The 27,998-nt window shown below is 35.0% G+C and overlaps 1 protein-coding gene across 1 annotated transcript in view; it reads right to left on the bottom strand.

Annotated features, from left to right (window-relative positions):
- CDC42BPB (CDC42 binding protein kinase beta) overlaps positions 1-27,998 on the bottom strand; it is a 183,430-nt gene that overhangs the window by 31,644 nt on the left and 123,788 nt on the right. Inside the window, exons 18-29 of the mRNA XM_001366950.5 lie at positions 25,844-25,949; positions 23,942-24,090; positions 22,292-22,386; positions 22,132-22,211; positions 15,941-16,030; positions 15,492-15,569; positions 11,700-11,805; positions 11,104-11,240; positions 9,957-10,096; positions 8,023-8,104; positions 6,402-6,618; positions 3,357-3,419 (exon numbers count right to left, since the gene is read on the bottom strand). Coding sequence (XP_001366987.1) covers positions 3,357-3,419; positions 6,402-6,618; positions 8,023-8,104; positions 9,957-10,096; positions 11,104-11,240; positions 11,700-11,805; positions 15,492-15,569; positions 15,941-16,030; positions 22,132-22,211; positions 22,292-22,386; positions 23,942-24,090; positions 25,844-25,949 — 1,343 coding nt within the window. The remainder of the gene's footprint in view (positions 1-3,356; positions 3,420-6,401; positions 6,619-8,022; positions 8,105-9,956; positions 10,097-11,103; positions 11,241-11,699; positions 11,806-15,491; positions 15,570-15,940; positions 16,031-22,131; positions 22,212-22,291; positions 22,387-23,941; positions 24,091-25,843; positions 25,950-27,998) is intronic.

Here is a 27,998-nt window from a genome sequence, read left to right as displayed (position 1 = left end):
CAAAGTACTGGTCAATCTAATTTTAAAAAGGAAAGAAGAAAACTAAATTGACCATATCCAAGATGAAAAGGGAGACCTCATCTCTAATGGAGAGGAAATTAAGGCAATCATTAAAAATTGTAATGCGCAATTATTTGGCAATAAATATGGCAATCTAGGTGATATGGGTGAATAGTTACAAAAATATAAATTGCCTAGATTAACAGAAGAAGAAATAGAATTCTTAAATAATCCCACATCAGAAAAAGAAATTGGACAAGCCATCAAAGAACTCCCTAAGAAAAATCTCAAGAGCCTGATGGATTCACAAGTGAATTCTATCAAATATCCAAAGAACAACTAATCCCAATATTATAGAAACTATATGACATAATAAGCAAAGAGGGAGTTCTATCAAATTCCTTTTATGACACAAATATGGTACTGATTCCAAAGCCAGGCAGGTCAAAAATAGAGAAGGAAAACTATAGACCAATCTCCTTAATGAATAAAGATGCAAAAATCTTAACTAGGATACTAGCAAAAAGACTCCAACAAGAGATCATGAGGAGGTAGGATTCATACCAGGAAAGCCAGGATGGTTCAATATTAGGAAAACCATCTACATAAATGATATTAACAAGAAAACCAACAAAAATCACATGATTATCTCAATAGATGCAAAAAAAGCCTTTGCCAAAATACAACACCTATTCCTATTGAAAACACTAGAAAGCATAGGAATAGAAGGGCCTTTCCTAAAAATAATAAACAGTATATATCTAAAACCATCAGCAAACATCATCTACAATGGGGATAAACTAGAAGCCTTCCCAATAAGATCAGGAGTGAAACAAGGATGCCCATTATCACCTCTATTATTTAATATTGTACTAGAAACACTATCAGTAGTAATTAGAGAAGAAAAAGAAATTGAAGGTATTGAAATAGGCAATGAGGAGATGAAGCTATCACTTTGCAGAAGATATGATGGTCTACTTAAAGAATCCTAGAGAATCAACTAAAAAGTTAGTAGAAATAATCAACAACTTTAGCAAAGTTGCAGGATACAAAATAAATGCACATAAGTCATCAGCATTTCTATATATTTCCAACACATCTTAGCAGCAAGAATTAGAAAGAGAAATTCCATTTAAAATCACCCTACACAATCTGCTGAGACAAATACAGGAATTATATTAACACAACTACAAAACCCTCTCTACACATCGATTGCTCATGGGTAGGACAAGATAACATAATAAAAATGACAATCTCATCCAAATTAATTTACTTATTTAGTGCCATACCCATTGAACTACCAAAAAACTTTTTTTTTATTGAATTAGAAAAAAACATAACAAAGTTCATTTGGAAGAACAAAAGATCAAGGATATGAAGGGAAATCATAAAAAAAAAATGCGAAGGAAGGAGGACTTGCAGTCCCAGATCTCAAACTATATTATAAAACAGTGGTCATCAAAACAATTTGGTACTGGCTAAGAGACAAAAAGGAGGATCAGTGGAATAGACTTGGGGTAAGTAACAGTCTAAGATCCCAAGCCCAAGGATCCCAGCTTTTGGGACAAAACTCCACTATTTGATAAAAACTGCTGGGAAAATTGGAAGACAGTATGGGAGAGACTAGGAATAGATCAACACCTCACACCCTACACCAAGATAAACTCAGAATGGGTGAATGACTTGAATATAAAGAAGGAGAGTATAAGTAAATTAGGTTAATATAGAATAGTATACATGTCAGATCTTTGGGAAAGGACTTTAAAACCAAGCAAGAGCTAGAAAAAAAAATCACAAAATGTAAAATCAATAATTTTGATTACATCAAGTTAAAAAGGTTTTGTACAAACAAAACCAATGCAACCAAAATTAGAAGGGAAGCAACAAATTGAGAAACAATCTTCGTAACAAAAACCTCTGACAAAGGTCTAATTACTCAAATTTATAAAGAGCTAAATCAATTGTACAAAAAAATCAAGCCATTCTCCAATTGATAAATGAGCAAGGAACATGAATAGGCAATTTTCAGTTAAAGAAATCAAAACCATTAATAAGCACATGAAAAAGTATTCTAAATCTCTTATAATCAGAAAGATGCAAAATCAAAATTCTGAGGTATCACCTCACACTTAGCAGATTGGCTAACATGACAGCAAAGGAAAGTAATAAATGTTGGAGGGGATGTGGCAAAATAGGGACATTAATGCATTGCTGGTGGAGTTGTGAATTGATCCAACCATTCTGAATGGCAATTTGGAACTATGCCCAAAGGGTGCTAAAAGACTTTCTGCCCTTTGATCCAGCCATAGCACTGCTGGATTTGTACCCCAAAGAGATAATAAAGAAAAAGACCTCTACAAGAATATTCATAGCTGCACTTTGTGGTGGCCAAAATTGGAAAATGAGGGGATGCCCTTCGATTGGGGAATGGCTGAACAAATTGTGGTATCTGTTGGTGATGGAATACTATTGTGCTCAAAGGAATAATAAAGTGGAAGAATTCCATGTGAACTGGAACAACCTCCAGGAATTGATGCAGAGTGAGAGGAGCAGAACCAGGAGAACATTGTACACAGTGTTACACTGTGGCACAATCAAATGTGATGGACTTCTCTATTAGTGGCAATGTAGTGATCCTGAACAACTTGTAGGGATCTAAGAGAAAGAACACTATCCACACTCAGAGTGGATTCAGAGACACTGTGGGAGTAGAAACAAAGAAGAAAAACAACTTCTTTAATACATGGGTCAAGGGGATATGGCTGGGGATGTAGACTCTAAATGAACATCTTAATGCAAACACCAACAACATGGAAACAGGTTCTGATCAAGGACATATGTAATACCCAATGAAATTGCGTGTCGGCTGCGGGAAGGGTAGGGGAAGGGGAGGGAGAGAAATAATGTGATTCTTGTAACCAAGGAATAATGTTCTAAATTGACTAAATAAATTAATTTTAGAAAAAACAAACAAACATGGAAATAGGTTCCGATCAAGGACACATGTAATACCCAGTGAAATTGCGCGTCATCTATGCAAAGGGTGGGAGGAGGGGAGGGAAATAATATGATTCTTGTAACCAAGGAATAATGTTCTAAATTGACAAAATAAATTAATCCAAAGATAAATAAATAATGGAATAAGTGTGAAATGTTCCGCTATATGCAGAGACCATCTTCATATAATACACAAGAGTATTCACATGAACAGTGATAAACTTCACCTTTTTCCTCTTCTGATTTCACTTATAATTTAACTTTTAAATAATCAGCTGAATGATGCTGCATTTTTCAGTGAAGCAATTAGATTAAAGTAACATATCAAAGATACTCATACCCAAATCACATTAACTTACCATCACGAGTTAACTCTATTACATACAGTCCTTCTTCTAAACCAATGGCTATCCTATCCCGATCTGTATAAAAAAAGGAGAAAGATAAAAGAGAGCATTCAATACTAGTAATTTGTTATAAAATGTCCTACATTTTAAAGCAACATTTATGGCCAAATTACTTATGGAATATATAATCTTAAGGGAAAGGAAGACTTAAAGGTGATTTAGTTTTCAAATCATTTAATATATTATAGACCAATGGTCATCTGGAATATGATTGAACACTTCCATGAACAAGAAATTCACAATGTAATACATCAACCTATTTCATTTTGGGGACAGTACAGAACTTTCTATGAATGTTTTCTCATGCTGAGCTACCATTTGCCTCCCTGTAGCTTTCATCCATTTTTCCTGGTTTTGTTTTTTGATGACAAGAACAAATGTAATGCCTCTTTGAATCACAGCTCTACATATTTGAAAACAACTAAGTTGGCTCTCCTCATCCCACAAAATGTTTCTTAAACTTTTCTAGTCTAAATATTTTCAGTTTGGTCAACCATTTCTGGTATGACCACTATTTGCCATTTCCTGATCATGCTATCAATGTCCCCAACAAAATGAAATACCTACAAATGAACATTAACTGCCAAATTTTGTCTTACCAGGGCAGAGGGCAGTGGGCAATCATTTCTCTTGTTCCCAAATAATGCATTAGGGATTTTGCATCAGGATCCACATAGTTTTCTCATGCTGAGCTTATAGTCCATGAAAAAATCCAAGTTTTTCTCATACAACTTGCTATATAGTTACAACCTATCTTATAAACATACAAGGTTTTTTTAAAAACCTAAATACAATTTATCCATATTAAATATAAACTTATATAAACTTAATAGAATTGGTTCCAACATGTTAAAACTGCTTACATCTTTTTTGGAATAGTCTGCCATAAACTGTTAGGTATCCTCTCATGTTACTTACGAACTTGATGCCACCTAAGCTATCCTTTAAGGCACTACAACCCTAGAAACATGCTTCCAAGATGACACCAATTTAATAATCAGAACCAAGTTAAATATTGTTTAAATATATATCTTTATTGTTATTATATCATTAAGTATAACATTATCCAGTCTCATTTTTCTACTTTGGTTCAAAATAATGTTAGAGACTTTGCCAAATGTCTGGTTGAAATCTCTAGATTTCATCTATGTCTACAGCATTGGTTATTGGAATTAGGATAAGAGTAACTTCATTCAAGTCCTGCTTGGGAGAATTGGTTGGACTAGAGTCCTGGTTGAGAAAACCATTTCACTAAGTCACTGTTCCTGTAGCCATCATCGAGGGAGAAAAATCATTGTAAGGAAGGGGCCTACCTTCCTGATCACTACCAGCAACAACTGCTAACCAATTCCCACCAATAGACAGATAAGCTCAAGAGTGATGGAAGTAGCAGAACCTCTCAGACCACAGGTCCTGCTTTCAGCACAGCTCTTAGAGCCACCATCTGGAGAAATAACTCTTATGAAGAAAAAGTGACTCATCACTACCAACTTGTTAAACAAGGTTCCAGGCATGTCAAACCACTACCACCACCACCATCACATTATCTACCATCTCTCCCAATGAAGAGGGAGATTGCACTCCCCACTGCCTGCTATATCAGGGTCCAGTGGAGGCAATACAGGACCCTGAAGCTATGAATCTTGGTAACAACAATACTTCCAAGATGGTAGGTATCATCCTGGGTTGCTACATTTGTGGAGATATAGTTTGACAACTACCTCCACAGGTGCTATAATCACAGCTAATGAAGATCCAGAAAAGAAAATTTATTGTCACTAAAGTTCTTTGTTCAAACAGTTGATAGTTCAAATGACTGTACATCAAAAAATAACATGATTTTATCAAAAGTACATTAAATAATAGACATTAAATAAACTGTTTTGATACTGTACCCTAAGATTCATGAGATCTTTCTAGTAAACTTAAAACTGAAACCTTACATATATGTTATTTTCCCTATTAGAATACAAGTTCTTTGAGAGTAGGAATTCTATTAGTATCCAAATAGTACCTATGATAGTAAAGCATTCAACTTTTTCATTCATTCCTTAATTCATTCATTCCTTCCTTCATTCATTCATTCACTCACCTCTCTGTGTCTTTTCCCATGTGTAAAATGTGAGTCTGAACTAGATTAGAATGACACCATTTATGTAGTGTCGCACTCTATACGTTCCTATTTAAGCCTCACACCAATCCTATAAGATTGTTATGAGGCAGAATGGTCCAAATGGAAAATGCAAAGAATTTATAAGAAGCTCTGGGTAAAAATTCTAGACCTGTTGCTGTGTGGCCTGTGACAAATAACCTCTCTGGGCTTCAGTTTATTCATTGTAAAATGTAAAGATCAGACAAGAAGTCATCTAGGGTCTTTTCCAATTCTGATCTATGAAGGTATTACAGAGAGAGACTAGATATAGACTAGATATGATATAATTGAGAAAAATGATAACCAGAGGTTATATGACTTGGTCATACAGATGGTAAGTATTAAAGGCAGGATTTGAATACAAGGAGTCAGTATTCTGTACATTCCTACTACCTTTAAATCCAATGATGTGTATAGCAACATAAATTTGGTACTTAAATATTTTATAAGTCTAGAAAATATATGAGAATAGGAGCAGCTAAGTGGCTCGGAGAATAGAGGCAGGCTTGGGTATGGGAAGTCCTGGGTTCAAATCTGACTTCAGACACTTTCTAGCTGTGTGATCCTGGGCAAGTCACTCTTCTCTGGTACTCAGTATTGAGTCTAAGACAGAAGTTAACGGTTTAAAAGAAAAATATGAGGATGGGATTCAAATTAGTCTAGTAAATATAACAGAAGGTTCAAGAAATGAAGTTATAGCCTTAAATATTTTTAATTTGTAGGCATGCAGTCTTTATATTTGTGGAAGAAATATTTTAAACATGAGAGCATGATTTAGAACATCAGCTTTTCTGACAACAGGAAAAATGTACTCCTTTATAAACTGCAGCTTCCAAGGTACATACCTACTATTGCAGCTGTTAACATGGTTTTAATAAGAGGCAGTGTGCTGTCATAAGCTTCCTGTGGAATATGTACAACTTGATTTTTAAGTCTGTTTTTATGTAGAATAGACTGTAGTCCTTCTAGGATCCCAACCCATTTCCTCTTCTCATTTTCATTCTCTGTTAGAATTAGCAGTGAACTGGTCTTAGCAGGTGTGCCTAAGAGAGAAGCTGTCACCTTAATAATATAAAATAAACAAAACACAAACATAAGACAAACAAAATAGACAAAGCAGACACACCTATACCCTAATAATAAAAAGCAATTTAAGTATTTAAAGAAATAAACATAGTAAATGAGCAAAAACTTCAGTTCTTCCAGAGTTCTTTCTGAAAAATGTGATATGCTAATCTTGGGAGTTAAAAAAAAAAAATCTCAATTTCATTTTGTCTTCTCTAATTTCCAAGCAACTATAGCTCACTAAACAACAAAAGCTTTCCTCTTCACTTCTTCCATCAAATACTAAATGGGAAGCATACTAATAAAAAGAGTTTATGTAGTCCTGTTAGTTTATAACATTTTAATTTCTAGTTACCTTAGCCCTTGCCAAAATAGCTTCCTAAAAGCATATTCTGAAATGTTTACTTATACAGTAGCAATTGAAGAGATTCTTAAAAGCATCGTCTAAAGGGAATAATAAATTCTCAGAACCATTTAATTTTAACACAAATTATGTTGGAAAGGATATGAGATTTTCCTTAAGTCCTTATTGATGAAGGTGTAAAACTTTTTGTGTTTTACAGTATTTTATGTACTGTAACCTTTTTTTATCATGTATGATTGCAACTCTACGTCTATTATATATAGTACGGGGTCTTTAAATAGAGAAAGATTTGTTAGTTTCCTGTTCATCATAGCAATTCACTGTAATGCTTCTTAGTGCAATATTTTTAAAAAGGCATACCATTAAAGAAAAAAGGTAAATGAGGAATATTTGACTTTCATTTAATATTTCTGCTCTAGCTTAAAGACTATGAAAAAATAAACTGAAGCCATATATTGTCATATGACAAGCCCCTTTATAAATTATAGTATTTCTTTTAGTGTTGAATATACTGCTAGACCAAGTTTTTAAAAAGTAGTATAGCAGAGATGTAGACAGGAGAAAAGAAGTTTTAGGTATACTAAGAAAAGGAACAAGATCAATGAAGGAGAGAGAAATGGGTTATTTCAGATGAAAAGAGCTAGAGAGAAAGGTCACACCTAAAATGGCAATCCTGTGTGGAGAGAATAATGCTGCTGCTAGGCAATGGGGATGAAAATGAGATGGACACACTGAAGCAATGTGGATTAAGACAGGAAAGTATGAAATATTAGATTACTTTTATCCCCATAGACATTATATAATTATCAGCAATAAAATGCTAAAACAGACAAAAATAATTTATATTTCTAAATCTGAAGGAAATAATTATATATATATAGAAACATCTTTTGCATATTCTGGAAAATTTTTAAATGTATATTTAACTCTAAATGCCAATCGTTTCAAAATAAACATTTTATCATTTTAAAAACTGTTGGAGGACAATGTTTCAAAAGAGGTTCTCTTAAAAACAAAAGAAACACGAAAAGCCATACCCTAAATATACAAGGAATGTCTCTGCGGGTAGCATGTATAACATCTGATGCTAAGACACAGCTCACAGAAAATTCTTCATCTCTGGTAAGAAACAAAAAAAATAGGACAATAAAACTTGTGGAAAATAGTGGAAGAAATCACAATTGAGCTGGGCCATCATGGGGGTATGTGGGAGAGGAGGATTTCAACAGGTAGTGGGTAATGTGTAGGCAAGCTTGTATAGTATTGCTTCATACCATTTCATAACTGTAATACTTAAAACATAACTTAATACTTCACTTGGCTAAAATCAGACCATCATTTCAAAGAAGTGGCCATAGATTTATTTCTACTAATTGTGGAAGAAACTGCATCTAAAAGAACTATACTTGGGCTTCTGTTTTGAAAACGGGTAAATTCTTTCTCATTTATAATGAACTGCTTTTAAGAAAAGAGCACATGTCTAATTTCTTATATGCTAATAATACATATAGTATTATTAAAGTGCTGATAGGGGAAGCTGGGTGGCTCAGTGAACTAAGAACCAGATCTAGAGATGGGAGGTCCTGGGTTCAAATCTGACTGCAGAGACACTTCCCACCTGTGTGACCCTAGGCAAGTCACTTGACCCCCATTGCCTAGCCCTTATACTTTTCTGCCTTAGAACCAATATACAATATTGATTCTAAGACGGAAGATAAGGATTTTTTAAAAAGTGCTAGTACTGGTGAATTAAGGACAAACATTTTATAATTGACTCTCAACATATGCAAATCCAAATTTACATCAAATGTTTGCAAAGACATATATTAAAATCTTCTAATACATCTTATAGTGGGGAAAACTATACTGTAATATGGAAAGGATCTTACCACTTCATGAAAAAATCTGGAAAAATTGAGTCACAAATGGCCAAGTAAATGTACATTTTGAGAGTCTTAAATAAAGTGAAAGTAAACGATGAATCAGATAATAATACTGGGCTAGATTAATTACTTTTCCCAGATCTTATCCTACTCTCCTTTTTATTCATCTACTTTTTTGAATATGCTATCTGCCCTACTTGGAACACACTTCCATCTTTGCCTGCTGATATTTTCCAGTCTCTAAGGCTGAGTTCAGGTACCATCATCTCCATGAAGCCTTTCCTGATTCTCCTACCTAAAAATAGGGAGATGGGTCCCCTTTTTGAACCTCATAGACCCCACCTTTTAATATCTCCTACATATTCAATCATATTTTAAGTTTTAAAGCTATTGCTATAATATGGCTCATTATGCAATGACACTCTGAGCTTCTTGAGGCCAGGAGCTGAATTCCTTTTTGAATTCCTAGCAAAGTAAGCACAAAGTTGCTTAATGTTTGTTGAAGTGAAGAAGGGAAATGCTAAGTTTTCTCTATGTGTTTAATTTCAGGAAAACTGAAAAATATTAGAAAATGATGTTATACTAGATCAGAGAAAGGCATCTCATTATCTTGAGGTCAGATTCTACATTTCTTGGAACTAACTTCTAGTAAGTACACAACTGGTTTTTCCAACTTTTCTACTCTGTATATACAGACACAATTTTTTTAAACACTTACCTTCCACCTTAGAATCAATACTGTGTATTTCTTCTAAGATAAAAGAGTGGTAAAAGCTAGGCAATGGAGATTAAGTGAATTTCCCAGGGTCACACAGCTAGGAAGCGTCTGAGGCCAGATGTGAACCTAGGACCTCCTGTCTCTAGGCCTGGCTCTCAATCCACTGAGCTACCCAGCTGCCCACATTTGTCCAATTTTTCAAAACAAAGAAATTAACATTTTATGTGTTGGCTAAATTTAAGTGCCTTCTAGAATAAAATAACTGAGGTCATATAGTAGAAATAGAACAACATATTCTCATGAAACAAAAATGAAAACAAAATTAATTTAAAAAGTCAGCATTTATCTTTACAAGGAGTCTGAAACTAACCTGAGATCTATGACCTGACTTGCAACAACACCAGGCTGGGTGGATTTTCCTTCAGGCAAATCATACAAAAATAGTTTACAGTCACAGACAATTGCATATGCTCTTTGCCATCCTTTCTTCACCCCCGTGGGCTTTGGAATCTGCAAAGAAACACATTAATTTGTTTTCCTGGAAATATATCTTTAAAAACTGAACTTAGGGATAGCTAGGTAGCTCAGTGTTCAGAGTGCCAAGCCTACAATCAGAAAGGACCTCAGTTCAAATCTGCCCTCAGAAACTTCCTAACTATGTGACCTTGGGGAAGTCACTTAATTTAATTGCCTGGTCTTTACCATTCTTCTGCTTCAGAATTAATAATTAGGGTCAATTCTAAGACAGAAGGTAGGAATTTTCTAAAAATCCCCAAACTGAACTTAGTCAGATTGATCAAAAAACATACACTTGATTTCTCACTTCTAAACCTGGACTGGTTACCTCCCCACCATACTGGGGAAGTACTTTACAAAATGGATAAACTTCCATGTCAATGATCTCAAATGTATTCAGTTTCTAATCTCATTTCATTATTTATTTTAAAAATTCAAAATCAACTTGACTCTAAGTAGCTATAACCATTTCTATTAAAGTTCTTTTCTTATATTTCATTGGCTCTGAGGTAATTGGGATCTAAAAAGTATTCTAGGGTAACAGCAACTCTGATGGGCTCTATTAAGCTGTAAAACTTTAAATATGGGTCTGATTAGTTGAGTACCATGTAAATATTTTTTGGGCCACAGTGTGTCAAAGTGATTGTCTTTGAAGATTTGGAAGGGTTGAGATTTCATGGGGTGACAGCAGTATTCACATTGTGGAATCAAAATCTTCTCAAGTATAATTTGGCAGATAATATAGACTATTAAAAGCTCATAATTATATAATATTTTATGTATAGTTTATTATATCAAACAACCCTGAGATGTATAGTGCAAATATTACTAGTATAAGTGCTATTATTTTCCTTTCAAAGATGAGGAAGCTAGGTCCCCAAAAGGTTAGTGACATGACAGAGATCACAGAGCCATTAGGTAGGAGAGTTGGATTGGAACCCAAACTATGACATTTACAGAACCCAGAGCTTTTCCTTTCTCTATTATTGCCCAAGTCTTACCTTGACATAGCCTTTGTAAGCAGTTCCTATCCCTCTCTGTACATCTACTCCAAGAGGCCTTTTTGATTGCTCAGGGGGAATTGGACAAACCTGAGGAGCACTGTCTTTGCATGAAACATGGCATGAGAAGGAACACACTGGAAAAATAAAAATCATTATAAGTTACATTCTATGTGCAATTATAAGACAATTTAATCACAAGAACAAATTATACATGAAGTTTAGGAGTTTATTATAATTTCTGCAATCATACTTATTATCTGAGATTTAAATGCTTACAATAATTTTGAACTTTACAATGCTTTAGGCAATATATGTATTTAGAGGCCATTTTTATTCTCCTCTGAGAGAATAAATGTTGTATCTAGGAGGGACAGAGGCTCGAGCACAGAGTAGAATAGAATTACAAAAGTCACAGAAAAGGTGACACAAAGTAGAAGGCTAATATGCTGTGGAGTTTGGAGTTTGCAACAAAAGCTGGTCTGGTTGAACTTAAAATTCTTATAATAATTACATTTCATTGAGTTGGTTAATGCCTCAAATGCAAATATTTCAATAATTTAACCTAACAAACAATTAATATTTGAATTACTCACCCTCACAAGCATAGCCTTGTCGAATTAATCCAACCATAAGAGAAGTGCAGTGGCTGCACTGTGTAGGACTTGAAAAGGATTTGACACTGAACTGGTGAGCTTTAGGCTGAAAGATAAATATATAAAAGTGGAGGAAAAAAAAAACAACTAGAGAAAAAAAGAGAAAGATCATTTTGCTAACAAGACTAAACTAAAACTCAAGACCTGATTGGCAAAGGGGTGGTTAAGTGCTATAATGGATAAAGCACCAGGTCTGGAGTTGGGAGGGTACAAGTACAAATCTGACCCCAAGCACTTCCAAGTTGTGTGACTCTGGGCAAATCACTTAAGCCCAATTGGCTAGCTCTTGCCCTTCTATCTTAGAGTTGTTATTAAGACAGAAATTAAAGATGATTTTTAAAAAAGATTTTATTGGCAGAAACTATATATAGACCAACATTCACACCATATACCAAGATAAAGTCAAAATGGGTGCATGATTTAGACATAAAGGATAATTTAATCATATTAGGGGAGCATGGGAAAAAATGCTTGCCTTTATGACTAAAGAGATAAAGAGGATAATGGGGAAGTAAAATAGGTAATTTTGATAGTCAAAATTGGAAGGAAAGCAGGAAACTAGGAAAAAAATTTCAACTAATTTTTAGGGAGTAGTCAAATTTATACAAATGAGTCATTCCTAAATTGATAAATGGGCAAAGTATATTAAAGGGCAGTTTTCAGAAGAAGAAATCAAAGCTATCAATAAACATGTGAAAAAATGCTCTAAATCACTACTGGTTAGAGAAATGCAAATTAAAAGAACAACTAAAACAACTACCTCATTCAATCAGATTAGCTAATATGACAGAAAATGAAGATGATAAATTCTGGAGGGGATATGAAAAAATATGGGCACTAATGCATTATTGGTGGAGTTGTGAACTGGTTCGGCTATTCTGGAGAATAATTCAGAACTATGTCCAAAGGGCTATAAAACCATCTAACCCAGAAATACTGCTATAATGTCTGCATCTCAAAGGGATCAAAGAAAAATAAAAAGGGTCCATATATATTTACATAGCAGCTCTTTCTGCAGTGGCAAAGAATTGGAAAGTGAAGGGCTTCCCATCAATTGGGGAACGGATGAACAAGTTGTAGTAAATATTACTGTCCTTTAAGGAATGGTTTCAGTGAAACCTTGGAAGACTTATATGAACTGACGAGTCAACATAACAAAGAGAACAATTTACACATAGTAATAGCAATATTGTAATAATAATCCACTGTGAAAGACTTTATTATTCTGATCAAAAAAACCATCCAAGACAATTCCAAAGAACTCATGACAAAAAATGCAATCCATCTCTGGAGAGAAAACTGATGAACTGAGTGTAAACTGAAGCATATTCTTTTACTTAATGTTTCTTGCCCTCTCCTCCCTTTTCTTTTTTGTAGCATAATCAATGTATTGCTTGCCTTCTCAAAGGGTGGGGGAGGGGTTGGCAGAGCGCAGTGGATTTGGAACTCAACTTTTAAAAAATGAAAATAAAATAAAATAAAATGTAAAGGAAGATAGAAAAAAAAATCAAGATTTGATACATAGGGGGCAGCTGGGTAGCTCGGTGGATTGAGAGCCAGGCCTAGAGACAGGAGGTCCTAGGTTCAAAACTGGCTAACCCCCATTGCATGGCTCTTACCACTCTTCTGCCTTAGAACCATATAGAACATAGTACTGGTTCTAAGGTAAAAGGTAAGGGTTTAATAAAAAAAAAAGAAAGAAAAAAAGATGATTTGATACATAGCTCTCCATGACAACCTGAATTTTAGTCCCAAATCTGCAAATGGTCTGATACAGAAACCAGTTTCTTCTCTGTCTTAATTAGATTAACTAACGATCAAATTTTCTTTTAAAAGTATCTAAATGAATAAATACATACACACATACACATACACCATTTTTAAGGTTTGTAAAGTATTCCCAGGGACATTATCTGATTTACTGTCATGAAAGGACTACATTAATCATCCCCATATTATAGGCCAGGAAGGAAACTGAGGCCCAGAGAATTGTACTGTACTCATGGAGGTAAGGGAGGTCTCTTCAGACTCCCCATTTCACATTCTTTTGGCTGTACTTCTTAGCACATCTAGTATAAAGAATAATACCCCTATTAATTGAAACCAAGGGGAGTGGCAAAAGTGGAATATCCACCATGTTTTGTTAGGTGATATTTTATTCCAGAACAAGGCCTGATGAATGCTCTCAGTAATTGAAGAGCAATGATGCTGATCCCTAGATCAGTCATTGAGGACTTCCTTAATCAAGCCATCCTCAGATATGGAAGTCCCTCTTATCTTTGCTACCAACTTTTCCTTCTTGGACTCTGGGTTCCTGAATTCCCCAAGCTTCTCTAGTTTAGGTGAGGATAGTCTTCATAGATTTATGTGCGTAGAGGTGGAAGGGAAAGTGGTTCAGTATTCACCTCTCTTCAATCTCCCTTCTTACATAGGATGTTTCTTTACAAGAATCTGGATTCCATAGAATTTTACACTGAGTTAAAAAAAAAAATTTTTTTTTTGCCAGGGAAGTGGGACAGCAACGCTACTAATACCAACAATATCACTTTGTTCTCTTATTGATATACTAGACCCATGAGGGTGAACCTATGGCATGTATGCCAAAGAGGACCAGAGAGCTCTCTCTGGGCACACACACCCTTGCCCACCAGAGCTCATTACTAGAAAGTCAGAGGGACTTAGAGCAGAGGTGCTTCCTTCGCTCTTTCCACCATGCCTGTGGACATTTTTTTCACTTCACTTTCCCCTATGTCCAGCAGTCCAAAAGAGAGCACTTATTCCCTCTCCTGCCTGGACTAAAGGTGGGTGATTCAAAAGTGGGCAGAGCTAGAGGGGAATGGAGTGCTCAGGCCACTCCCCTATTCATGTGTAGGACATTTCTTACTTTAGACATTTCTTACTTTACCTGCCCCTCTGCCCAGCAGCCCAATAGGAGCACTTTCTCCCTTACCTACCTGCATTAAGGGGGTAGGGGAAGGAATGGGAAGAAAGAAACAAGGCACTCAGTCTGGGAGGGACAGGGCATGGCACATGGCGGGGGGTGGGGGGGTTGGGGGGGAGGGGGTAGAAGCAGGGCATAGCACACAGTCTCTAAAAGGTTCACCATCACTGACCTAGACCAATAGTGTCAAAATAAATAATAAATGATTTCTTGTGGGGGTGCATGTTGACTTTGAAAACCTCAAATTAATATTATTTTTGTTGCATCATTTTTTAAAAAACATTTCACAATTCCATTTCAATCTGATTTCCCCATAGAGTTTGGGTATTTGTCTGGCAAAGTTTGACACGTCTGATCTAATAATAATTAAATTTACATAGAGCTGACTTATGTGCCAGGCATTGTACTAAGCTTATCTCATTTGATCCTCGCTACAGTCCTAAGAGATATATGTTATGATTAACCCCTTTATATGATGAGAAGACTGAGGCAAGCAGAAATTAAGGAATGTTCCCAGAATCACACAGCTAGTATCTTAGGTCAAATTTGAACTCAGGTCTTCCTGACTCCAGGTCTAGAACTCTATATCTATTGGGCTACCTTCTTTACTTTACAAATGGACAGGAAGAGTTCTTTCTCCTTTAAATTTTCCTAGAATATTCTGTTTGGATTTTTCCTTTGCTCTTGGATGTGTAAATGCCATACTCTCCTGAGTAGAAAAAAAACTTATTTATTAAAACAAGATATCCAATTATTTTCTAAAAATGAAGGTCCTAAATAAGATAACCTACCTTTGGTACGGCTAGAGAAAGGGACTGGATGGTGGGAGAAGAAATGGCAGGTCCTCTCTGTTGAGGACGAGTTGTTTCCTATAATACAAGAAGAGATAAAATTGCTTTTTCAATATTTTCTTTAGAAAATTATCTATACTGAATAAGGCTTATTTCTTTAAAAAAAATTCTTACAGTATGCTTCTGATTTAGCTATTTTATTGAAAATATTCAAAGTTCACTAACAATTAAAATGAAAAGCACATTAATATACTTGCTAAACAGCCTAAAAAGAGGATCAACAAACTGTCCATAAAGCAAAGAATCAAGGCTACAAAGATATACACTTAATATTAGAATGTACTTGCTTTCATGATGAGCAGTATCTATAACATACATTGATTATGTCCTAGTGGATGGTAAAAAGGACTCAAGTGAATCTTGTAGCAGTATAAGATCTGATGACTTACTTCTTGCTGTTCTGTGTTTATGGAAACTGTAGTAGATGGTGAAACTTCTGCTTTGGGAACTTGTGTTTCTTGATCACTAGTTGAGCTAGTCTAGGAAAATTAAAAAAGAAGTGGGAATAATAATTAGGAAATTTTTAACTCTGCTTCCTAAATTATATATATTGCTAAAAAACCTGGGAACTGATGAGGCTTTGAGATCTCAGAACTGTATTTCTTTAAAAGTTCTACTTAAACTTTACTTACTCTTCTCAGAAAGTACAATGCTATAAATTTGACTCTAAGTTGCTGTCAATTCTATTTCATAGTCTCTGAAACAATGTGATAATCTGTTTATAAGTGATAGAAAATCACTGGGCATGGTAGTATGTTCCTGTGGTTCCTGCTACAATAGAGGCTGAGAGGAAAGGATCATTTGAATTTGGGAGTTTGCAGCTTTAGTAGAGCTGAAGCTATTCTGACATCTACATTAAATTAAGCACTATTATAAGCTCTTGGGAGAGGCATGAAATGATCTGAGGCAGACATGGAATAGGTCAAGTCTGTGTGACAATCGAGAGTTAGGTCAGGCCTGTTACAACTAGGTATGATATGAGTAGACCTAGTCTCAAAAACAAAACAAAATAACATAAAATATGGAAATGAGGATTTTAAATATGCAAGATTCTTTTTAGTCCCCTGACCCTTTAACTAGGAAAATGCAAAGTACCTGATCTCCATCACCCACTACAAAAAGATATCTTGAGGTTGCTGATCTGATGTTCTTCTGATGAGATGTTCTCTTTTTTATTTTTTCAAATTCTTACCCTATCTTACAAATTAGAATTGATATTAAGATTCTAAGACAGAAGAGCCGTACAGGGTAGGTAATGTCCGCTAGGAAGTACCTAGGCCAAATTTGAACCCAGGTCCTCTTGACTCCAGGCCTGGTTCTCTACCCACTGTGTTACCTGCCTACCCATAGGTATTCTCTTAAAATAAACCAGTGTCATTCATTTTTCAGGGTGGAAATTCTGGCTCTATGATGAACTTAGTTATTATCCAGAATGAGGCCAGGGAGCATAGACTCACTATGGGGGCAGACATATTACTATGAATATGCTTACAATGCATAAGAACCAGTTAGTTTCCTAACCAATTTTTAAAAATCTTTAAATGAATTCATTGAGATTGGTTGTATAAACTCCAACCATATAAAACCTGTTATTTTAATGAGTATTACTAAAGTTAATATGCCATTACTAAAACAGTAATATTTGCTCATATTGATGTCTATTATGTTGTTACCACTAGTTTCAAAACTATGGAACAAAGCCAAGGGGGTGGGATATCTACTATAAATGGCTGTATTCTGTGAAATATAAGAGGAATGTGGTGAATATTAAATCTAGCATGAATCAGGTAACTGGCTACAATTAATTTGGCTTCTGGTATAGGGAACTGAAATTAGGTAAGAAGGGAGCTCATACAAATAACATTCAAGCACAATAGTCTACATCTCAAATCTATCTGTAGCAAGACCGAAAAATTTAAAAAAAATTAGAAAATAACTGTGATTATTTGCTAATTGCAAAACCTGAAAATAGGGATTTTTGTCCTAACACATAAATGAATTAAGAGACTTTTTTCAAATACCTGAATTTCAAAAGCACAATTATTTTAAAGCTTTTTATGAAACCCTCATAAAAGCAATTATATTTAGCTAAATGAATATAAATTATACAAATTAATATAGTAAAGAAAATTCACTAGGTTTAGTAGTACCATTTTAGCTAAGATAGATGAAAACTGAGAAAAGCACAAACTACTGCCTTGGTTGTAACAGATAAGAGGGATAAAAACAATCAGTTTCTACCCAATAAAAAACTTTCATGAATGGTATTAGTAGCAATTTTAACAATTTTCCATTTTTGTGGCTAGTATTTGTCAAGCTTGCCAGCAATTTTAAAATTTGTTTAAATTTTTGGGAATATGTGAAGCATAAAGTCTTGAATCATTCACTTGAATTTTCCTTCCATTGATTACTTTAAAGTAGATAAATACAAAAAGCAGAAAGAGAAAATATGAGAAGGTAGACTCATCTAAATATAGAGGAAAAAGATCTGATACTTGGTTACATATAATTTGTGGTTTTGCTTTGTAAAGAGGACAATGACCATATAGGGAATTGAATTTGTACCTATAGTGTCCTGGACAGAGTATTTACTTAGTAAATGTTTATTTACTGACAAAGGACAATTTCTTTCTCAAGTGTAACTTCTATCTCTGATTTCCCAGGTTCATTCAAGGATCAGGTCCTATGTTAGTGATTGATAATCCTTCCTCAAATTATTACTTTTATATTTATCAGTTTTTTGGTTGGATATTTTTTTAAAAGCTATTTTATTTTCCCAATTACATTTAATAATAATTTCCCACATGTTTTCTTAAGGTATAGGATCCAAATTGTCTTCTTCCTTACCTTCCTTCCTGGAGATGGTAGCAATTTGATCTGGGTTGTATATGTATTATCATGCAAAACATATTTCTATATTGTTTACTGTTGTAAGAGAATACTCATAAAGTCAAAAACCCCAAATAAAAACACAAATAAACTAAAGTGAAAAATAATATGCTTTGATCTCCATTTTGACACCAACAGTTCTTTTTCTAGAGGTGGACTTCATTCTTTGTCATAAGTCCCTCAGAATTGTCCTGGATCTTGTATTCTTGAGAACGGCTAAGTCTTTTACAATACTGTTGTTAATGTGTACAATGTTCTCCTGGTTCTGCTTATATTGCTCTGCATTCAGTTCATGTAGGTCTTTCCAACTCTTTTATCTGAAATCATGCAGTTCATCATTCCTTTTACACAACAGTATTCCATTATCATCACATTTGGTTGGATCTTCTTAGTAGAATCTAAGTTCCTTGAGGACCAAGATCTATTTTTTTTGTCTTTTTATCCCCAGTGTTTAACACAGAACTTTGAACACTGGAATCATTTAACATGTCATTTTCAAGTTAGATTAGACCAGAAGATCATCTAATAAGTACGAAACTTACTAATTTAAAAACTTGTTCATCAATCTGTCAAATAAACACTTATTATGTGCCAAATACTGTGCTAAACCCTGAAGATACAAAGAAAGGGGATAAAATGGTCCTTCCCCTTAAGGAGCTCATATTCTAATGGGAAGAAAGCATTCAAGCAGCTGTATGTACATGCACATGTGCATGTGTGCGTGAGTTCCCAATTCTGCTTTTTTTTCCACTGGCTGTCCTACCAATCTACATGCTTTTCCTCCTTACCTCTGTGTTTCTTGGCTTCCCTGACTTCCTTCAAGTCTCAGCTCAAATGCCATCTTTTTCAGAAGTCATTTCTTTCCACCAGCCGCATAAGCTATTAGTTCCTTCTCTCTGAGACGACCTTCCATTTATACTATACCTATGGCATTATACTCCCTGTATGAGGGACAGCATGTGTGTGTGTGTGCGCACGCACATGCAGCTGAGTAGAGGAAGAACTACAGTAGGATAGGGAGGCCTGAGGCAGAGACTAATCAGAAACCTACTGTAATAGAATAGGTAAGAAGTGATAAGGGCTTACATAAGGATCATGGCTGTGTGAATGATGTAAAGGGTAAAATGATGGTTGGACTGAATATATAAGAGTGTGGTCACTGAAATTAATTACTCAAGTCTGAATGACTTTTATGGTAGTTTATTTACAAATAGAAAGAGTAAAAGTAAGGAAAAAGAGAGAAAGAGAGAGATAATACTCTGGCCTGGTCTGAACTAGGCAGGGCTTCAGAGGCCCCAGCAAGGAGGGTGGGGGGTTGGGGGTGGGGGTGAGCCAGAGGTAAATTAAAAAAAGATTCTAGCCAGGAGGCCTTCCCCAAGATGAGGGGTCTCTCCAGAGTCTAAGTCCTTATAGAAAAACTAGGAAAGGGAGTCAGTCTTTTCACTCACCCAAGTAGCAGTCCAAAGAGAAGCAGTCTGAGGTCTCAAGCTCAAGTTCCTCCAAGGGCAAGTTCAAAAGGGAAAAAACTGGGAGCAGCTGGGTAGCTCAGTGGATTGAGAGCCAGGCAGTCCTAGGTTCAAATCTGGCCTCAGGCACTTCCCAGCTGTGTGACCCTGGGCAAGTCATTTAACCCCCATTGCCTTGCCCTTACCACTCTTCTGCCTTCCACAGTATTGATTCCAAGACGGAAGGTAAGGGCTTAAAAAAAAATAGCAAAAACCCTGGTCATAGGAAATTACCACCATTTTTAAAGGCAGTTCTTTGCATCACTTTCTGTGCCTTCTTTCCAGTTTTTACGTGGATCAATGGCAGCTTTAACTTTACTTTGGACTACCCAGGGGACAGTCAGTTGTTTTTTGATGTGTCACTTGCTAGCACATGTGGGTCATAGGACACCCCTCTGCCCCCCCCCCCCCCCCCCCCCCCGTGTATACATTCCTGGTGGCTAAAATCTAAAGAATAAATAGGGGAGAGTTAATCCCACCTTCACAGTGGAGAGAAGGGAATGGATGAACAGGAAAGTTAAGAAGAGTAGAATGATGAGACTTGACAATACACTGGAAATGTGGGGTGACTATGAATGAGAAGTCAAGTTTAATACTTAGGTTTTGAGCTTGGGTGACTGGAGGGATGGTGGTGCTCTAATAATAGAGAATTTTGAGAAGATCTTGAATAAAATTGCAAGTACTATTACTGTTAAGTATAAGATGTCAACAGGATATCCTGTTCAAGACATGAAAAAAGTGATGTGAGTCCATAGGTCAGGAGAGGGGATTGTAGATCTAGGAATCATCTAAGAGATGGTAATTGAACCTAAGGATAATACCACCAAGTGAGAGAGCCTAAAAAGAAGAAAAGGGCCTCAGATTCAGAGTTGGGATTCTTTTAACTATAGTAGTGGACTGAAGATCTAGCAAAGAAGAATGAAGAGTGGACAGAAAGGTTGGGAAAGAATCAGAACAAAGGGGTATCATAATAACTTGAGAAATGTTTTAAATGTATCCTCTATTAATTCTAGAGAAAAATCTACTTTTCTTTCTATCTCCTATTAATATACATAAACAGTCTGCTTTCAAGACATCTGACACTACTGGCAATTCTCTTACCCGTTCTTCTATCAAAGGAGTGTTTGTGATTAATGAACTAAGAGGAAAATGCATGCAAATCACTAAGTGGCAAAGCTTATAAAAGAAGTGGTAGTCATTGTTTACTTTACATTTCATAATAAAGCTATAGGCTTTTTCCAGTTACAAAGATGGGAGAGAACTATCATTTTGAAAAATTTTAATGAAAGGGATTTGGAAAGTAGTTACCCAGATGTATAACCAGAATAATATTAAGGATTAAAAAGCTAGTTAAATATCCCCTCACTTATAAGTGTTATTTCTACCCCTAAACTTCTGGGATTATTCATGGCTATTTATTCTTAAAAGTCCATTTTGACTGTTTTGGCTGAAGATGAATTGAAACAATGAGCATACCCACTTGGAATTTACAATGTATAAAATGAGGAAGCACGATTCATGTCAGCATTTAACAGATGCTTCCTCATGGAAAGCTTGCTCTGAATTGCTCATGTTATAAACGGATTTAATGAAAAATTTGTCTGGAGGGAGGAGAGGAATCTATATGAGAAACTTATAATGAAAAAGCAATCTAATGATATCAATAAGGAGGGGCTAGCTGGAACTTTTACTTTCTTATTTTTCTCCCTCTTTCTACTCTAATTAAATCACCAATTAAAATTTTTAAAAGTGTAATCATATGGGAAGAGTTGTTTTCTGGATCTCAGAAAATTATTAGCATAGTGCAGTACATACATAGTTGGTGCTTACAAAATGTTGTTTAACTAAAATAATAGTTCAGTAAGGAAGAAGTGAATTACATAAAGTCAAGTTCAACTTACTCTGAGACAAGTAAGTATTATTTGAATCTGTTATTGGTTACCTTGGAAGAGAGTTCATTCCTGGGAAGATATCAACCATTTTTGGAGGAAAGTTTACAAATACAACACCACAGAGCAATTCCAAGCTCAGTATAATTTAGATGTTAATTTAAGTTTTTTTCCATATGCAACTTTTAAGTGTTTGATCATATGATTTCAATTGATTTAAAATCGAAAAAAATTCAATTGATTTAAAAATGAACACCCCACATTTCTGCAATTAAATTATTTGGTTAATACACTTACTCTAAATGTCAGATCATGTGGAAGAGGTGAAGTGTTAAAATACTCAAAAATTGATTCTTGAAAATCAGGAAGCTTGAGGCCTGAAAGGAAAAAGCAATTAATAAATTAAAAAATAAGATAAAGCACATTATTTGAAAATGACCATTTAGTCATAATTTACCTGTATCGGCCTTAAATTTTTCTTCTATTTTCTTCCTCAAATTCTCCATTTCTTCTAATAATTCTCTATTTTTTGCTTCAGATTCTTTTAGTTTGCTAAAAATAATAAGTATAATTAGTGTTATTAAAATTTTACATTTTACACTTTTTTTACATTTTGTGTAGATGATGTTTCTTTCAGCAGACAGCATCATAGTAATATCTATTTAATAAAGAACTCAAACATACTTTAAAATGATATTTATACATTACTTAGATTCAACATAATTTCCATGCTATTTATTACTATGGAACTTTATATATAAAACTCTATGTAATAATTTTAGAATTATGAATCTTAATTTTTTAAGTTGAAAAGAAAGACAGTGCATACCCAAGTTAAAAGAGATTTATTGGCAAGGTTATATAACTTGGTAACTCCAAGTTAATTCTCAGCTTGTTCCAACAAAATGCCATTATCTTCTTAAATTTAACATTAAGACTTCAGCCATTAAGACTCTTAATGGGGACAGGAGGCAGACTTTAAAATCAAAGGAAAAAACTTCCCTCTCCCAAGAAGTAAAGATCTGGAAATCACCTAAGATTTTCTTTCAGGGATTTGTAGTAAAGGTTTGTGGAAGGCACAGAAATATCCTTTTTTCTCCCCAACTCAAAATTACAAATGTCAACATATGGTGCAGGGACTCATGACAGATGGAGAAGTCAGTATCTTTTATTATGGAAATTGCTTTGGGAACAAACAAGTAGAATCCTTCTCTGCAGCAGGTAAAGAAAAAGTTTTCTGAAAAAATTTTCTAATCAGTGACAGTTAAGAACATTTTAGATTAAAAGTGATGAAGTAGTAAGTCAGCAATACTCACTACTTGTAGTGTTGTATTAAGTCCTATGGAGTTTCAAAATAAGCACAAAAGAGGTTCTTAGTCAACATATGGTCACAGAATAAAAGGCTAGTCCATCTCATGCCTGAACAAGAGTCCTCTCTACCCTATTCAACACCTGGTCACCCAGCTTTTGCATGAAGACATCGAGGAACCCACTGCCTCCTGAAGTGGTCAGTCAGTAATCACTGATTAAAAGCAACTACTATCTGGCAGGCTTTGGGTTAAGTGCTGGTTATGAAAACTAAGGCAATAGAGAGTTCTTGCCCTCAAGTAGCTACTTACAATCTACTAAGCAGTTCATTCATACCTGGTAGGTTGGATTGGTCATAAATGCCTTTTAAAAAAATTATGTGCTAGAACAATGATACATTCTCATCATGTAATGATAAACTATTACAAATTTATAAAAGAAAGCTTTATAATCATATAAGTTTTGAATAGACCAATCACTTTTTTAAATCTGTATTTAAGTTTTAGAGCAAAAGGAAAATTATAACAGAAAAATTAAATGGCATAAAGAAATGGAAATGGTGTGAATTTCTAGAGTGATTTATGAGTAGCTTCACAGAAAAAAATCATAGCTACCTTTTAACTAAAAATTATAGTATGTAAAAAAAGTGTGTAATTTGCTGCACAAATGAAGAAAATTTGTCACCTTTCAATATGGGTAACAAATTTTTCACTACTTTAAAATTTCAGGTATGCAAAAGGTCACTAAATTGAACTAAAATGCAAAAAAACTGGGAAATCACATTATTAATATTTAGTACCTTTCAAAGGCTAGATTTGTTTCTTTGACTTTCCTTAGCTCTTCCTGAATGAGCTGTTTGGCACGTATCTCTGCATCAAGAGCTGATTGCAGTTCCAAGCGGGCAGACATATCTAGTTTTTGACTACGACGCACTTTCCAAAGTGGATCCTGTAGAATTGAGTTAGTTAATATTGAATATTAAAAAAAAACAACAGAAGTTTATCTGATGAATGAACTAATATTAAGGTGGCTTAGATTTCCTTATTTAATTGTATGTATTTCAGTACTCAAAAAGAAAGAAAATTTAAGATGTTAAAAGAGAAAATACCTTACATTTCATGATAACAAACAAGAATTCATTAATAATAGGGGTAACAACAATAGCTAGCATTTTAAGTTTTACAAAGCATGACAAATCTTATCTTCAAAACAACCAAGGGAGCTTCTGAAGTGGCACTGTTATGTCTTGACCCTTCAAATGCTAAAAAATCATATTCATCTGATCCATTGCAGAATGATTGGATCAGTTCTCAGCTCCACCAATAGTGCATCTGCTTTCCCAAGGTCCCTCCAGCATTTGTCATTTTCTTTCTGTCAACTTAGCCAATCTGATAGGTATGAGGCAATACCCTCAGAGTAGTTTTAATTTCCATTTTTCTAATTATCAGTGATTTCTGTTTTCTCATGGCTATGGATTTCTTCCTATGAAAACTGCCTTAACAGGCAATTTTCACAAAAGAAACACAAGTTGTCAACAACCAAATGAAAAAAAAAACAACAACTAAGAAATGTGAACTAAAGCAACTCTAGGGAATGGTAAGGAAAGGCTTCATAGAGGAAGTTAAGGATTTCAGCTGGGTTTTAAAAGATGGATAAAGTTCATCAGAAAAGAGGAAGAGGGAGAGTAGTCAACTTTGTTGAAATGAGTGAAAAGTACAGCCAGGGCTGGCAGAGGAGCATTTAAATAACCCTTTACAAATGTAGTTGGTATCATTATAATACTTGTTTCAAAAATTTGAATTTGATATATTAGGGAACATTTTGAACATAGCTCAAATTTTGAGTTTGTTTTTGGAAAAAACAATTCCAAAAGAAATGTGAGAATGCAGAGAACTGAATACAACCTCACAATAAATCACAAGCAGCAATCCTTATGGTGCCCATTTCCACAAGCCAACTTCAGTTCTTTTTCAAGGTAAAGTGAAATATTTATGGTCTGTGGTCTATGTAGAAGGAGCTATAGTCAGAGGAGGACTTGTCTGCACTGCTCCTCCCCTCCTCCAGGGCCCAGTCCCCACTTCTGCTGGTGCATCTCTCTGTTACAGCCTGTCTGATTTGTTCTTGACTATACTAATCCCAGGCTCCTCAGCACTAAGACATAGGCTGAGGCTGCAGTATTTATGTGTATAATAACAATTTAACATATCTTTCTTGTATGTGCAACTAATCTCATTTTCCCTATAAACCCTGTGGCTTTTTAATATGCAATTTTATGTTCAGTGAACTTATATGACTCATTTTAACCTCATAAATATTCTAGGGCTGTGTTGGTCTCCCACTCCACGTACACCTAAGGACATTTCTCCCATTACTCACCCTTCTGTCTAGCAGCCCAATGAGAGTACTTCTTTTCTCCCCTGTCTGGGGTAAGGTGAGGGGCTCACATGAGGCATGAGGATTACAGTTTGGGGACTTGGTTTCTAAAAGGTTTGCCATCACTGTTCTAGGGGGTAGGTGTTATAATGATCCTAAGTTTAGAGATGAAGAAACTGAGGCAGGCAGAGGTCTAGTGACTTGTTTAGGGTCACAGAACTAGTAAGTGCCTGAGGCTAGATTTCTAGGTTCAGAGTTCTATCCATGTGCCACCTAGCTGTGTCAACAGAAAAGGGAGACAACTAGCAACAATGAACTGATAGCTTACCAGTGTCCTTGATCCTAAACTAGAGCTTCTCAATGATTCGAGTTCTTCTGTCATCTTGGAAGCTAATGCTTGAAGATATCCACGGGCATCCTTTTCGTCACTTACCCTGGTAGGACAGCACAACATAGATTTAACTATTTTATAATAGCATAATACTGACATTCAAACAATTGTTATGAAGGAAAAATGCTTCCTTCTAATATTTGGAACAAAGGTCACCTCAATTTTTTACATTGACATCAACGCGGCCAAAACAAACTAACATTAGGTATGTATAATAAGCTGACTAATTCATTGACTAAATTAATGGAAATTTCTGAGAAGCTTGTATGGATTCGTAATCCTCCAAGAATTTTCCTAATCATTTTTAGCTATATGCAAAATATCAGATATATGTCAACTATTTTTCATAGAGGAAGTCAAAAAGGAGTTTGGACCTAGAATGCTAGAAATAGTTTATTCAAGACTATAACTTAAATAGGGAACTAGGTGGCCCAGTGGATGGAGTACAGGGTCTGGAGTCAGTAAGACTCATCTTCCTGAGTTCAAATCTAGCCTCAGACACTTACTGGCATAGTGTGACCCTGGGTAAGTATTTAACCCTACTTGCCTCAGTTTCCTCATCTGTCAAATGAACTGGAAAAGGAAATGGCAAACCACTCTAGTATCTTTGCCAAGAAAATCCCAAATGGGCTCACAAAATGTTGGACATGACTGAAACAACTGAATAAATAAATAGCTAAAGAGAAAAATACAATGCTTTGACCTATAAAAAAAATCAAACTCTTACCATTATGAAAGAAATCTAAATATAAAAGCTAAAGTCTGGAAATGAGAGACAATGTGGGCATGGTAGAAAAGCGCCAAGACTGATCAAAGGATCAGTGTTCAAATCTTAGCTTTCTTACTACTTGTTTTGACTGTGGATGACTCACAGCTTCTCTCAGCCTCCTCATTTATAAAGGAAAGTGGATAATTTATAAGTACCTTTCCAATTCTAAAATTCTATGACTCTTATAATAGTAGAGCATAACTTTACTGACAACCAAAACCCTGCTCTAGCCTCAAAAAACCTTATAATCCTGAACTTTTCTTCCAAATTACTTTCACTCATTACTTTGCCCTCATTCCCATTCAAAGCAAGTAAATGTTGTTATACAATTTGCTCCATGCCTCTGCTTCCATGTTAATCCTCTAACACTATCTTTCAAAAACATTTATTCCTTTGAAGTGCATACAAATTACTCATATCATTCTCCTTTTGGTTTCCTACTTCTAGAACTCCTCTCTAACTACAGAATTCCAATTCAGTCCAATAAGTATTTGTTAAGCAATTACTATATATGCAAAGTATTGGGATATATTGATAAAAAAATGAAAAAATTCATTCTCAGTCAGAAACAGACACCACTTCTAAAAAGATACTACCCCTAATATATGCAGTTATTAATGGCCTTTTCATCCTTGAATTTAATATAGTCCTCTGTCTGCACCTTCATTAGGCACTCATCATGCGTTAGTCTGTATTAAGTACTTTCTATGTACCAGTTAAAGGACAACAAGGCAGAGTCAGCCTTAAAAAGTCAAGGCTCAAGCCCTACCTATAATTCCTGAATTCTCAATAAACAAAGCTTTAGTTCCTTATCTCTATGTCCTGGGTACTGAATACCTGTGCTTAAAGAATGTACATTTTACTGAGGGAAACAGCACAGTCACAAAGAAAATTATTCAATATAAATAAAAATTTTGATAAGGCATTAGTAGCTGAAAGAATCAAAAAACTTCATGAAGAAAGTGGAGCTTACGCTGAAGGAAATTAGGAAATCTAAAAGGGGAAAGTGAGGAGGGGCTGTATATTAAATATAGAGGACAGACAGTAAAACAAAGGCAAAAGTAAAACTTTCTGTTAGGAGAAACAATATTGTGTGTAAGGAATAGGTAAGATCAATTTATAATGCAAAATAAACCTGGAAAATGGGTTGGATCAAGGTCTTCAAATGCTATATAGTCTCTTACTCTAGGACAGCAGGGACAGTATCTTTGTATCTCATCTCCAGTTTAGCATACTGCTTGGCACAAAGTAGGGATTCAGTAGGTCTTTACTGATTTGGACCTTTTAGATAAGGTTGTACAAGTATTATTATCTCTATTTTTC

This window comes from Monodelphis domestica, chromosome 1, assembly GCF_027887165.1.
Source record: "Monodelphis domestica isolate mMonDom1 chromosome 1, mMonDom1.pri, whole genome shotgun sequence".
Lineage (NCBI taxonomy): Eukaryota > Metazoa > Chordata > Mammalia > Didelphimorphia > Didelphidae > Monodelphis > Monodelphis domestica.
The sequence above is the reverse complement of the archived record's forward strand: the minus strand, read 5'-3'. Positions and strand labels throughout refer to the sequence as shown.